Here is a 12,582-nt window from a genome sequence, read left to right as displayed (position 1 = left end):
AGAAATTTTAACTGCAAGTGTCAAAGAAATGTTAACTGCAAGTGTCAAAGAAATTTTAACTGCAAGTGTTAAAGAAATGTTAACTGCAAGTGTCAAAGAAATTTTAACTGCAAGTGTTAAAGAAATGTTAACTGCAAGTGTCAAAGAAATTTTAACTGCAAGTGTTAAAGAAATGTTAACTGCAAGTGTCAAAGAAATTTTAACTGCAAGTGTTAAAGAAATGTTAACTGCAAGTGTCAAAGAAATTTTAACTGCAAGTGTTAAAGAAATGTTAACTGCAAGTGTCAAAGAAATTTTAACTGCAAGTGTCAAAGAAATGTTAACTGCAAGTGTCAAAGAAATTTTAACTGCAAGTGTTAAAGAATATAGTCATAGATTCTTGTGAACTCCACTCTATAGCCTTTGAGGATAAAACTGTTCTACTTTCTCTACCTCGCAGATTCTGGTTTCAGCTAATACTACCGAGCCAGTAGAACCACACAGATGTTTCTCTCTGTGTATCGTGTTACATAGCAATTACACGACTCAAGTCTACCATTAAAACCATCCGTCTCACATTATTGTAGTCTAATTAAAGGCTTTGATTATTATGACGCACCCTTCCCTGAATTATATGGAAAACAATTTACGGTATATCACTTTTTTTTGTTTAGATAATTAGTTTTAATTTTTTATTTATGCGTTGCCCCCCACCCCCTACACCACACTGGAAATCCATTTTGAGATTTCCGTTCTAAAATAAAACTTCCCACGCAGCCAAATAATTTTTTTTTGCAAACCTTATCTGAAACAAAAGAAAACAAAAACAATTTCTATGTAAATATAGCGCGAATCGTTAAACGCTGATAAGTAAAAAAAAATTGGATATCTGACAAGGGAAAGAACTAAAAATGGAAATCTGTCGTTAAATGCCAGCGTATGAATGTATGGTTGCCAGGAAGATGATCCTAGAGGGTAGGGTATCCTCGTGTAGCTAAAAATAGCGATGATGTCATGCCATCTCTCGTCAGGTTTTTACCGCATGTGTTCGATGTGGGTGAGATTAGACAACGCGAGACTACGGGCTTTACGAGATCTCGTTTTTATAACAGGGGCTTTACGAGATCTCGGTTTTTAAAACGGGGCTTTACGAGACCTCGTTTTTAAAACGGGGGCTTTACGATATGTCGTTTTTTAAACTGAGGCTTTACGAGATCTCGTTTTTAAACCGGGGATTTTACGAAATTTCGTTTTTAAAACAGGGACTTTACTAGATCTCGTTTTTTAAAACTTGGGCTTTACGAGATCTCGTTTTAATAACAGGGGCTTTACGAAATTTCGTTTTTATAACAGGGGCTTTACGAGGTCTCGTTTTGGTATATTTTAAAACGGGTCAAAAGATACCTGAGTCTAAATATTCCCGAGCTAGGATAGAAACTAACCACTACAAATAAAAAATAAGGATGCACTTGACGCCATGTTAGTGACGACGAACGGAACTTGCCAGGTTGAAAGGAAAACTTAACGGGTTAGAGTGGCCAAGTGACACATTAAATTCTGGACAACCACTCGAAAATCTGGCAGGTTTGGCAGTGACTCCCAGAAAAATCTGGACAACTACTTGCCATCGTGGCATGTTCTGCAACCCGATATCCCGCCCAGACATCCCACTTGCTATCCGACTCACTTGAATAATTAATGCCTCCATAATTAGCTATCTACAAGAATTCTCTCGCATTTAAACAACATGTACGGGAGCAATTCTTTCCGTGGGCGAACAATCACACCCACTTCAAGACATGTTTTATTAACGTGTTTTACATCTACTGCACATAAAGTCATGTTTTATCAACGAGTTTTACATCTACTGCACATAAAGTCATGTTTTATCAACGAGTTTTACATCTATTGCACATAAAGGCATGTTTTATTAACGTGTTTAACATCTATTGCACTTAAAGTCATGTTTTATCAACGTGTTTTACATCTACTGCACATACTTCAAGTCATGTTTTATCGACGTATTACAACTATCGCGGCAATCGTTTATAAACCAACCAACAAACGAAACAGAACACACCATTAGAATAATGTCTTTAGTGCAACTAAAAATAGACCTTTTGAGTACTAAAATCGGAACATTTTTAGAAACTTCAGCAGGATAAAACTAAAATATAAAAATATGAACTTTAAATAAAGGATTTCTAAATCATTCATTTTAGCTAGTTGACCTCTTAGTTTTATTATTATAAACTACAAGAGTCGCCTTTAACTTTCACTACAGGAGTCATGCAGAAGCGACGCCATTGTTTATCCTCCCCCTTTCCAATCGTCAGAAACTATCACTAAATGTGACACCCCCTAAACTGACATTAGATCTGAGTCTAACACCTCCTTTAACTGATAGAACATTTTTTAAAGAACATATTTCTTTATAAAATGTCTACTGAGCTCAGTCAACATTGAGTAAATGGATCCGTATAAAAAATTGTCTTCTAAAAAACGCAGAATGATTCAGTTTCTAACCTAACTTTTTAAAACACAAAAGTGTGTCGTCGCACTTTCTGACTCCCTCCTCCCCCCTTGTCACACATCACCACTAAAGTTCGATCCACGTAGGAAACTCTCTAATAAATCTGAAGTTGAACTATTGACCAACGTAGGAAACTCTCTAATAAATCTGAAGTTGAACTATTGACCAACGTAGGAAACTCTCTAATAAATCTGAAGTTGAACTATTGACCAACGTAGGAAACTGTCTAATAAATCTGAAGTTGAACTATTGACCAACGTAGGAAACTGTCTAATAAATCTGAAGTTGGACTACATCATTGACCAACGTAGGAAACTGTCTAATAAAACTGAAGTTGAACTACATCATTGACCAACGTAGGAAACTGTCTAATTAATCTGAAGTTGAACTATTGACCAACGTAGGAAACTCTCTAATAAATCTGAAGTTGAACTATTGACCAACGTAGGAAACTGTCTAATAAATCTGAAGTTGGACTATTGACCAACGTAGGAAACTCTAATAAATCTGAAGTTGGACTATTGACCAACGTAAGAAACTATCTAATAAATCTGAAGTTGAACTATTGACCAACGTAGGAAACTGTCTAATAAATCTGAAGTTGAACTATTGACCAACGTAAGAAACTGTCTAATAAATCTGAAGTTGGACTATTGACCAACGTAAGAAACTGTCTAATAAATCTGAAGTTGGACTATTGACCAACGTAAGAAACTGTCTAATTAATCTGAAGTTGAACTATTGACCAACGTAGGAAACTGTCTAATAAATCTGAAGTTGAACACGAACTGCGGTCAAGTTTCTGCATGATGCGAGGCTAGCAGACGACAAGGAGGCCGAGTAGAGGAGTCAAGAGGCGGGAAATGCTGGAATAAATGAAACCAGAGTACAGTCCCTTTAATGAACTAAGGGAGAAAATCTGCTCCCGAGGTGGTTTAAAGGGACATACTTAAGGTTTGAATTGTCTGATATTTAAATTCAAAAGTTTGAATTGTCTGATATTTAAATTCAAAAGTTTGAATTGTCTGATATTTAAATTCAAAAGTTTGAATTGTCTGATATTTAAATTCAAAAGTTTGAATTGTCTGATATTTAAATTCAAAAGTTTGAATTGTCTGATATTTAAATTCAAAAGTTTCAATTGTCTGATATTTTCATTTACCTAGATGTGGCTTAAAGGATATAGTTAAAATTTGAATTAACTGGTATTTGTATTCACGTATTGGGATAGATGAGAGTGGCTGTTGTGAGGTTATGGACCAGCCACTTGTGTGAAGGTCGAATAGCAAACTTTTTTTAAAGACTTTGATTAAGGGTCTTGGTTCAGGGGAGGTAAGGATGATTAAACCAAGATAAGGGGAGTTAATTAAGCTAGCTGGCAATGTTAGAAGATGACTATACTAATTTCAGAGATGTAGTATGTGGCTCTACTGGTAATGGTGAAAGTACGATAGTTCATGTCATCTACGTTTGTCTATGTATATTGGCGTATTTTTGTCAATAAATAGTTTTTAAGTTGATCGACATAACATAATGTGGTTACATACATTGTTAATCTAAATAACTTGGTGCTTGCTGATCAACACAATCTACTGTAAGTTGGTCCACATTATTTGATGTATGTAATCTCCATAGCAACCACTTACCCCATCAGCTATCCCCCCAGGGAGGATCGTCTTGACCACCACCCCAGTGCTACGTCCACCAATGATGCCGAACCCGAGTCCACTGCCATCATTAATCAGGTCAATGACTTCAAGCTGTGTCCAGTCTGTGCTTAACTGAAATTAAAAAAAATAAAATACAATTATAACTACAACATACGGTGCGTGAATGTCAGTAACCTGAGAAATAGAGTTCAAATCCATGATCCGAATCTTTTTTTAAATTGTTTTTAAAAAAAATCTATCTGTTTAAAAAAACAACAACAACAATCAGAAGTGATTACGTTATAAACTTGAAACTTTTGAATAAAGTGTTTGTAAAAAATAAAGTATTTAAAGTGAACTGAAGGTATAAAAAATATCAAGCGATGCTACTTGCTTTTCAATACCCAGCTAATAACGTAAAAAATATGCAGGTTTAAAGCGGAACTCGAAGAAGGAAAAATAATGATGGCACTGAGCCGTAGAGTGAGGTTAACGAGTTAAGGTCAAGATAAATTTAGGGTAAAAGGTAAGGGTTATTTTAGGACTAGTTTCATGGGCTAGAGTTATGGTCCAGACAAATCCTAGTTGCCATGGAGATTCCTGACGCGATAGTATGTTGGGGTACTACTTGTTGACCTAACTACACACACATAAACTTCCGAGTGGATGTGAAAAGACCGTCGGCAGGATCACCACGACATGCCCAGCAACATGCCATTGAGACTAGAATTTTTTCAACTCACAAAAAAATATCTTCAAACAGTTTTATGACGATCCCCATCTCTGCTCACCGCGAGGGGAAAAAATAATCAATACGATGCTAATGCATGGGTGACCACATGCCATCCATCCCTACTCCTGCCCCTTTAAACACTGAAGCAGGCGTGTTGTTAAATGGTAAATTGGCCTAAACTTCATTGACGCAATGGGAAGGGGGATATGGGGATCTAGCCTTCATTGACGCATTGGGAAAGTGGGGGAGGGGAGGGGGGCTAATTTTCATTGATGCGATGGGAGGGGATGAGTGGCCTACCCCTCAGTGATGCAATAGGGTGGGGCTGGGGTGGCGTGTTAGGAAGCCAGAGCGAGTGCCATAAGGTCAGTTGGAGACTGAGAGAAGACTTGTTAGTTTGCATAGATGCATCCTGGAGTAGTACCGAATCTATCGGCTATTCTGGATGGAAGAAAAAGGACCAAATCGAATCTACAAGTTATTCTAGATGTAAGGAAACTGACATAATTGAATCCGTCAGTTATTCTGGATCTACGAAAACTGAGAAATAAATGATTAATTTTCTATCCGTCTGAAGCAAATGTCTTTAAAACTTTCCCCCCTTGCTTTGATTGATGTACAACACGTTTGATCAAGTAGCTCCATCCAGCGTGATAGTGTTCTCGACCTGAAGTAATTTCTACTCATACAGCATAAAACATACAACATTAAAAGATAATCTGTAGGTCGTCTTTGAGCCAAACTAGCTCTAACTTATGTTATAAAGTAATGTCAGCTGACCGAAGATCTGACAATAATGTGATTTGCTGTCATCACAGACCACAGAGACACGTGAAATCTACCGTAGATGTCATTTGACAGTCAGGATACAGACTTGCTTATTGCGCGATTTCATACAGTCAACATCCACTCATTAAGCTAGTACCAACCACATTATTAGCACCCACTCATACATTTAGCACCCAACCACACCTAGAGCCCACCTATCCACTCAACTAGCACCCACTCATACATTTAGCACACCTTCACAGCTAGCACCCACCTACATAACTAGAACCCACCCACCCATCTAGCAATTACGCACATACCTAAAACCCAACAACCCACATACACAGCAGCAAGGCACAAAGCTTGCACCCACCGACTCACCCACATAGCTAGAACCCCTACCCACCTACCCCCACACCTAGAGCCCACCCCCACACCTAGCACCCACCTACCCCCACAGAGCCCACCCACACACCTTGCACTCACCTACCCCCACATCTAGAGCCCACCCACCCACCTTGCACCCACCTACCCCCACAGAGCCCACCCACACACCTAGCATAGACCCAGCTTACCGGTACTGCCTCAAATATAGGCCTGTGTCTCACGACCTTGACCTCCTGAACCTTCTGAGGCGTCGAATTGGAGGCCAGAGACTCACTCTCGCACGAGGAAGAGGGCGGGGGGAGGGACGACGACGGAGGTTGTACGGAGGAGGAGGTGGATGTCGACTTGCAAGACGACGGCGATGATGTGGCTGTCCCGATAGACGACTGCGGCTGTTCAGTCAAATGCTGCTGCGCCGCGAAATGCTGTTGCTGCTGTTCGCCGTTCTGCTGTTGGTCCTGTCTGGCTTTCATGTAGCACATGGCAGCCACTAAAGCACCACAAATTGCATCATGGTACGATCTACTTCCCGCCTCCATCCACGGACGGGAAGCTACCGACGCAGCGGATTAAGGTAATCCAGAATTATCCAGCCAGGGTTTAACGTAATCCAGATATCCAATAACCATACGTCATTTTTTTTCTCGTTACTTTACTCACACAAAATAAACACCAAACCCGAAACTAATCAATATTCACTGCATATCTATCACTTTAACTCCATATCTTGAACTATATATAACACTGTTTTAACTATTTCCACAACTAAACTTGCATATTCCAAGAAAATCATGCAGATAATCCAAGAGTATCATAGTGAAGTAACCGCACCAAGCCACAGCGTGCCCAGTCATCTACCACCATCTTCCCACCACCGCCACCAGCAGTACCGTACAGCGGCATCCGTTCAACACATGCGCATCCCGAACAAGACGTCAATATTTTCCCAACTCATTCAAACGCACGCACCAAGCCGGCCGGTGCATTACTAGAAACTGTAATCCCACTTTTGGCAAGTGTCCACTAAACAACTGACACGTTGCGGCGGCCCCACTGACCACACGGTGTATGATTTAAAGCGTGCCTCATCGTCACGCTAACATTTGCTTGCTGGGTTGGTTCAAGAACAACATCAAAACACGATCTAAAATTCCAGTCGCTTCCCTTTTATTGTAAGGGATTTAATTTAAAAAAAAATAGTAAAGGGAAGGTACTCCACAGAGTTGCACTTTTTGGAAGAGATAAAAATTAAAACAGATACAACTCAGCACTTTTAAAGTTTGTTTTTGTAAAATTACAGTAAATAACATGTCTCCAGAATATATAAAATGGTTATTTTGCGATGCATGATATCAGTAATATATTCCTTAAAATAAAAACTAGAAAACAATCCCACGAAGAAACGGCTTGAATTAACATAGAAACAGAATACCATATCCGGCGCTAAATCAGTCGCATGGAAATGAATGATAAGGGTAATCCTCTAGACGAAATAGCTAAATAAATAAACACAATAGCTAACCAAAAAACGCTAGACGAAATAGATAAACAAAATAGCCAAACACAATAGGAATCAAGACACGCTCTCAGGCGCATGCAGTTAGCATTTGAAATAAGTGATGTGAAAACAGATATAGGCTACATTTTTGTTATGTGATTGCAGATAGAAAAACAAAATAATGTGAAAAAAAAACAACAACAGTATTATGATAAATGCTCCAAAATTACAGAAAAAAATCCGGAATTCCTGAGAAAGTCCAAAAATAAGGCCGAGTTTCTAAAAGCAGGGTTTAGATGGGACCGTGTCTGTGTTTTGACGAGCTAATGTGTTTAGGCGGATGGGCCAGGACCGTCAACTGATTAGTGCCAACAGGGTCCCCGTGTGTGTTTAGCTGTTTATCTGTGGGTTCTGGGGCCTGCTTGCCACACATTAAACATACATGTGTTAGGGCGCGCGTGTGTGTGTGCGGGGGGAAGGGTTAGGGGGGACCAGGAAGTCGGAGCACTAGACGAATGGAGAGGGGAGGTGGGGGGAGTTTAATAGGAAGACAAAGAATGATACGAGAATAAGTGTAACGAGGTGTCGAGAGAACTATTTTCCCACGTTTTCTTTAACTTGCTTTCTCTGTTTGTTTGTCTTTCCAATCAAATCTTGCGATCGAAATTTCTGGCACTTCCCAGTTAGCTAGCGCGCTGAAATTTTCAGGGAAGCTTTCTTTTGGATGACCATTGAATATTCAATTGTTATTATTACTAAATTGATCAATGGAAACATTTTATTGAGCATTTTAGACCGCTATATAATCTATATATATAATTCTCCTCTGCTAGCCATTAGAAAAAAAACCAGCGACGCGTACCTCGCGCGCAGTGAAGCGAACGATCACATGTCGCCACAGGCTTAGGGGCAGAGAATTTAGCTTGAACCGAGTTTAAACTTACAGGAGGTAGGCCAGTTTGGGGGAGACGATATGGTCGAGTGGTTGGGCACACGATTGCTATCCCACTCGACACGGGTTCAAATCTATGTGTTCTAGTCAGTAACGTATTCAAACAACGTGTTTTTTACGAGTTGTCTTTTTACGAGTTGTCTTTTTACGAGTTGTCTTTTTACGAGTTGTCTTCGTTTACCCAAAAAAAGTGAAAAGATAAAATCGATAGCAAGATTTTAATGCAAACAAACAGACAAAGACTAAAAAGTAGAAAATAATAATCATTAAAAAAGTTTTAAAAACCCACGTTTTCTGATTGAACTAAAAAGTAGAAAATAAACGCTATACATCACAATAATGCTAGCGATCACTCTACTATAAGCGATCAAAAACGTGGGGCGCCGTGATTTTCTTACAGTTTCTAATACTGTTGACTCTCTACAAGCTCCCTAATAAAAGTCAATAGTATTATCTAATCAATAGTAATATAACTTTTACTTCGGCGCCCCACGTTTTTGATAGCTTATAGTAGAGTGATCGCTTGCATTATTGTGATGTATAGCATTTATTTTCTACTTTTTAGTTCAATCAGAAAACGTGGGTTTTTAAAACTTTTTTAATGATTATTATTAAAACTGTTAATAAAGTCAAGCTGGGCATATTCTTAGTTACCTGGACCGTATGGGGAGTATCGAACCTACAATGAAAGTCGATGGACAGTATAGCTAGCCACTGTGAACATATTTTTTCAAAGACGCATGTGTTTATAGCCCTGTTGTTGTGGTGTTGATAGAAGAACTCAGGCGAACGGTTTATTGTGAGTAGAATCACTGAGAATGTTATTCGAGAACCTGGAAAACAGATCAACACACTGCCAGGAACGACAACTCAACTGTGTGCGATGTAAGGGAGGTAAGAAATGAACAGTTGAAAACAAGAACAAAGATTCACGGCATATTGTTAGCTTTATCTCAGTTAATAAAATATCGTCACTTAAATATGTTTTGATTGTATTAAAACAACATCAGAATTTTGCCACAAAACAGGATAAAAAAAAAGAGTTTTTAAGGCAGACAAGAGGTGTGTCACATTTACTTGGAAACCAAAAACCTGTCCAAAAAGGCAATCACTACTTCATCGATTAGGTGACATTTTCTCTTTTTTTTTCTATTACTAAAACGGAACTGATTGGTGCGATTGCCGAGAAACATGGCGAAAACATTGACACTTAGATATGATAAATTCTTCCGTTCAGGGCATCTAGATTCACGTTATGGGCATGCTGATATATGGGGCAGTTGGGCATATCCGGCTTTACGAACGTGCTGTGATGGATGAGGCGGGGTGCTGGTGGGGGAATGTTTACGTTTGAAAGGTAAACAAAGTAGGTTGATAAATCAGAGGATGACGTAAACTGGAAAGATAACATTGGGATAGGAAATACAGGAAGGTTTTTTTTTTGTGTGTGTGTGCTTATGTGTGTGTTTGTGTGTGAGAGAGAGAGAGAGAGAGAAGAAGAGGAAAAGAGAGAGGGAAAGAAAGAGGGAAAGAGAGAGAGAGAGAGAGAGAGAGAGAGAGGGGGGGGGGAGACAGTAAGTGAATACGTGTATATGTGAACGTGAATCCGTGAAAAAAAGTGAGTGACTAAGAGTGTGAGTTAGCAAGTGGGTAACTGAATGGGTGAGGGAATTAATGAGTGAATGAGCGAGTGTGTGAGGAGGGTGACAGAGTAAGAAAGTGAAAGCTCAAGTATGACAGCTGAATTATGTGTTGAGGAACGGCTTGAGGATTTGAATAAATAAAAGATGCGGCAAGCTAGAAAAGCTGGTGTCTAGAGGCCAACACAAGACACCATTGGCTAGTACTGGCTCTTCAGTAATTGGTGCTTGAGTATTGTTTGTGTGACTTCAATAATTGGTTCTTGAATAGTTTTTGTGTGACAACTATTGACTTCAATAATTGGTGCTTGAATAGTTTTTGTGTGACAACTATTGACTTCAATAATTGAACAATGTTTTTGACAAATACTGGCTCGTCAATAATTGGTAATTAAAAGATTTTTCTGACTAGTACTGAGTCTTCAATAATTGGTAATTAAACGAATTTTCTCACAAGTACTGACTTCAATAATTGGTACTTGAACAGATTTTTGTCCATTTTCCGGTATAAAAACAGCAATACTACAAGCAGATATTGCACCACCACCCAGCTCCTCAATTAACCAGAGAGGAAAGGATGGAGGTCTGGGATTACACCGAGGCACCAAAAGCTCGGCAGACATGACGACAGCCAATCTACCACAAGGGAATACCCCAACAACGACGCGAATACACCATCACGAAACCTATTCACGGACCCCGTAAAGAAGTCACGATCCCCCCCCCTCCCCCCACTTCCTACACACATTCAGTCCGAGCTCAGATATCGGGAAAAACCGATCAGCAGTCATTCACGGTGCGGAGCTGTTGGCTTGACAGTGACGCCCTCGCCAGCGGGGTCAGAGGTCATCTATTACCGTTTCATCTCAGAGGGCCAGACGTCACAACAGCCTGACATTTGCGGCTGAGGGGTTTTGTTGTGTTAGTCACACAAGGGGTATTTGGGGAAATTATTTAAAAAAAACTAATTAAAAACGCCAATCAGGGCAAGCATAAGATGAGCCTGGTGAGCAGGCAGGTCAAGTAACAGTAGGTTGAGTAGAGAGGTCAGTATCACCTGCGGGTAATCATGCAACCAAAAACTTGTATTCATATGTCATCTCAACATCCCATGACATTTAAGGAACCAAAAGAAAATGATTTGCAAGTCATCTCCACACCCATTGACATTTGAGAAACAAAAACGTGTATTGACATATGTCATCTCTAGCTGACCACAATTGCGCATCCACCCCGACGTCCGACTGGCATTCAATAAATGACATGTCACTGACATATGGTTCGAGTATCATTTTTGTCAGCCTGTCATCTCTGACCTCGCCAACAGACGTGAACCTGTCACGCCAACAAATACCCGGATGATAATACCCCCCCCCCCCCCACGTGGCTGTCAAGGGAAGTAAAAACAGCACAAGGGGAGAGAAGAAGACATTAAGCACGGCTGAGTTAATCAGGAGGCGATGGCGAGAGAAATATGAGCGCTATGACATTTTGCTTCAGTGCTCTATGTAAATTAGCTCATATTCGATACGGCAGGGACTGATGTAATATTCGATACTGAGTGAGATGAAGTAATATTCGATACATTTTGGACTGAAGTAATATTCGATATTGTGTAATCTAAAGTAATGTTCGATACCGTGTGGACTGATGGTAAATTCAATACCTTGTGGACTGAAGTAACATTCGATACTGTATTGACTGTAGTAATATTTTAAATTTTTTAATTCTGAAGTAATACTCGATACTGAGTGATCTGAAGTAATGTTCGATACTGTGTGGACTGACGTAATATTCGATACTGTGTTGGCTGATGTATTATTCGATACTGTTGGACTGACGTAATATTCGATTCTGTGTGACTACAAGCTCTTGAGACAGACGAAATTAGAGCAATTTTGGATGGGGCATGTTACAGATAGTTTTCTGGAGTGACAGACAAAAGCCTTCAGAGGGAGGCAAATTGACGACATGATTATATGCCGCACTGAAGCCATCTTGGTGAGACAGACTAAATCCATTATGATGAGACAGACTAAAGATTAAACAGACTAAAGATAAGACATATACATGGGGCCGAACTGAAATATTTCTAATGCTGGCAGCTGTTGGAAGTCTTACATTTACCTGTGACACTGACAAGGTAGATGGTACCACATGACATCACGTGTTTGCGACCAGCTACGTCAGAGCACATGAGCATGCCAAAACAACAACAACATCGCCATTGGGTTAGTCTGTCGTCTTCAATACGTGAATGAACGTTCTCACGGCTAACCTTATCAATATGAACATTCCCCCTTTTGTTCAGCTGTTGTTAGAGTAAAATTTTACCACACATTTCGTCTATTTTCAGCCGGCCTTTGTTCGCCTTAAAACATTGGGGCTAAAAATAAATGTCCCATTCACTATCACACGTATTGGTTTTAGATGTGGACGGGCC

General features: G+C 39.7%; 1 protein-coding gene across 1 annotated transcript in view; it reads right to left on the bottom strand.

Moving 5' to 3' along the window:
- LOC131949199 (multiple PDZ domain protein) overlaps positions 1–12,582 on the bottom strand; it is a 335,233-nt gene that overhangs the window by 209,719 nt on the left and 112,932 nt on the right. Inside the window, exon 8 of the mRNA XM_059310988.1 lies at positions 4,159–4,293. Coding sequence (XP_059166971.1) covers positions 4,159–4,293 — 135 coding nt within the window. The remainder of the gene's footprint in view (positions 1–4,158; positions 4,294–12,582) is intronic.

The sequence above is a fragment of the Physella acuta genome, unplaced genomic scaffold (genome assembly GCF_028476545.2).
Source record: "Physella acuta isolate Inbredline_101_S28 unplaced genomic scaffold, ASM2847654v3 ptg000677l, whole genome shotgun sequence".
In the NCBI taxonomy this organism is placed as follows: Eukaryota; Metazoa; Mollusca; class Gastropoda; family Physidae; genus Physella; species Physella acuta.
The sequence above is the reverse complement of the archived record's forward strand: the minus strand, read 5'-3'. Positions and strand labels throughout refer to the sequence as shown.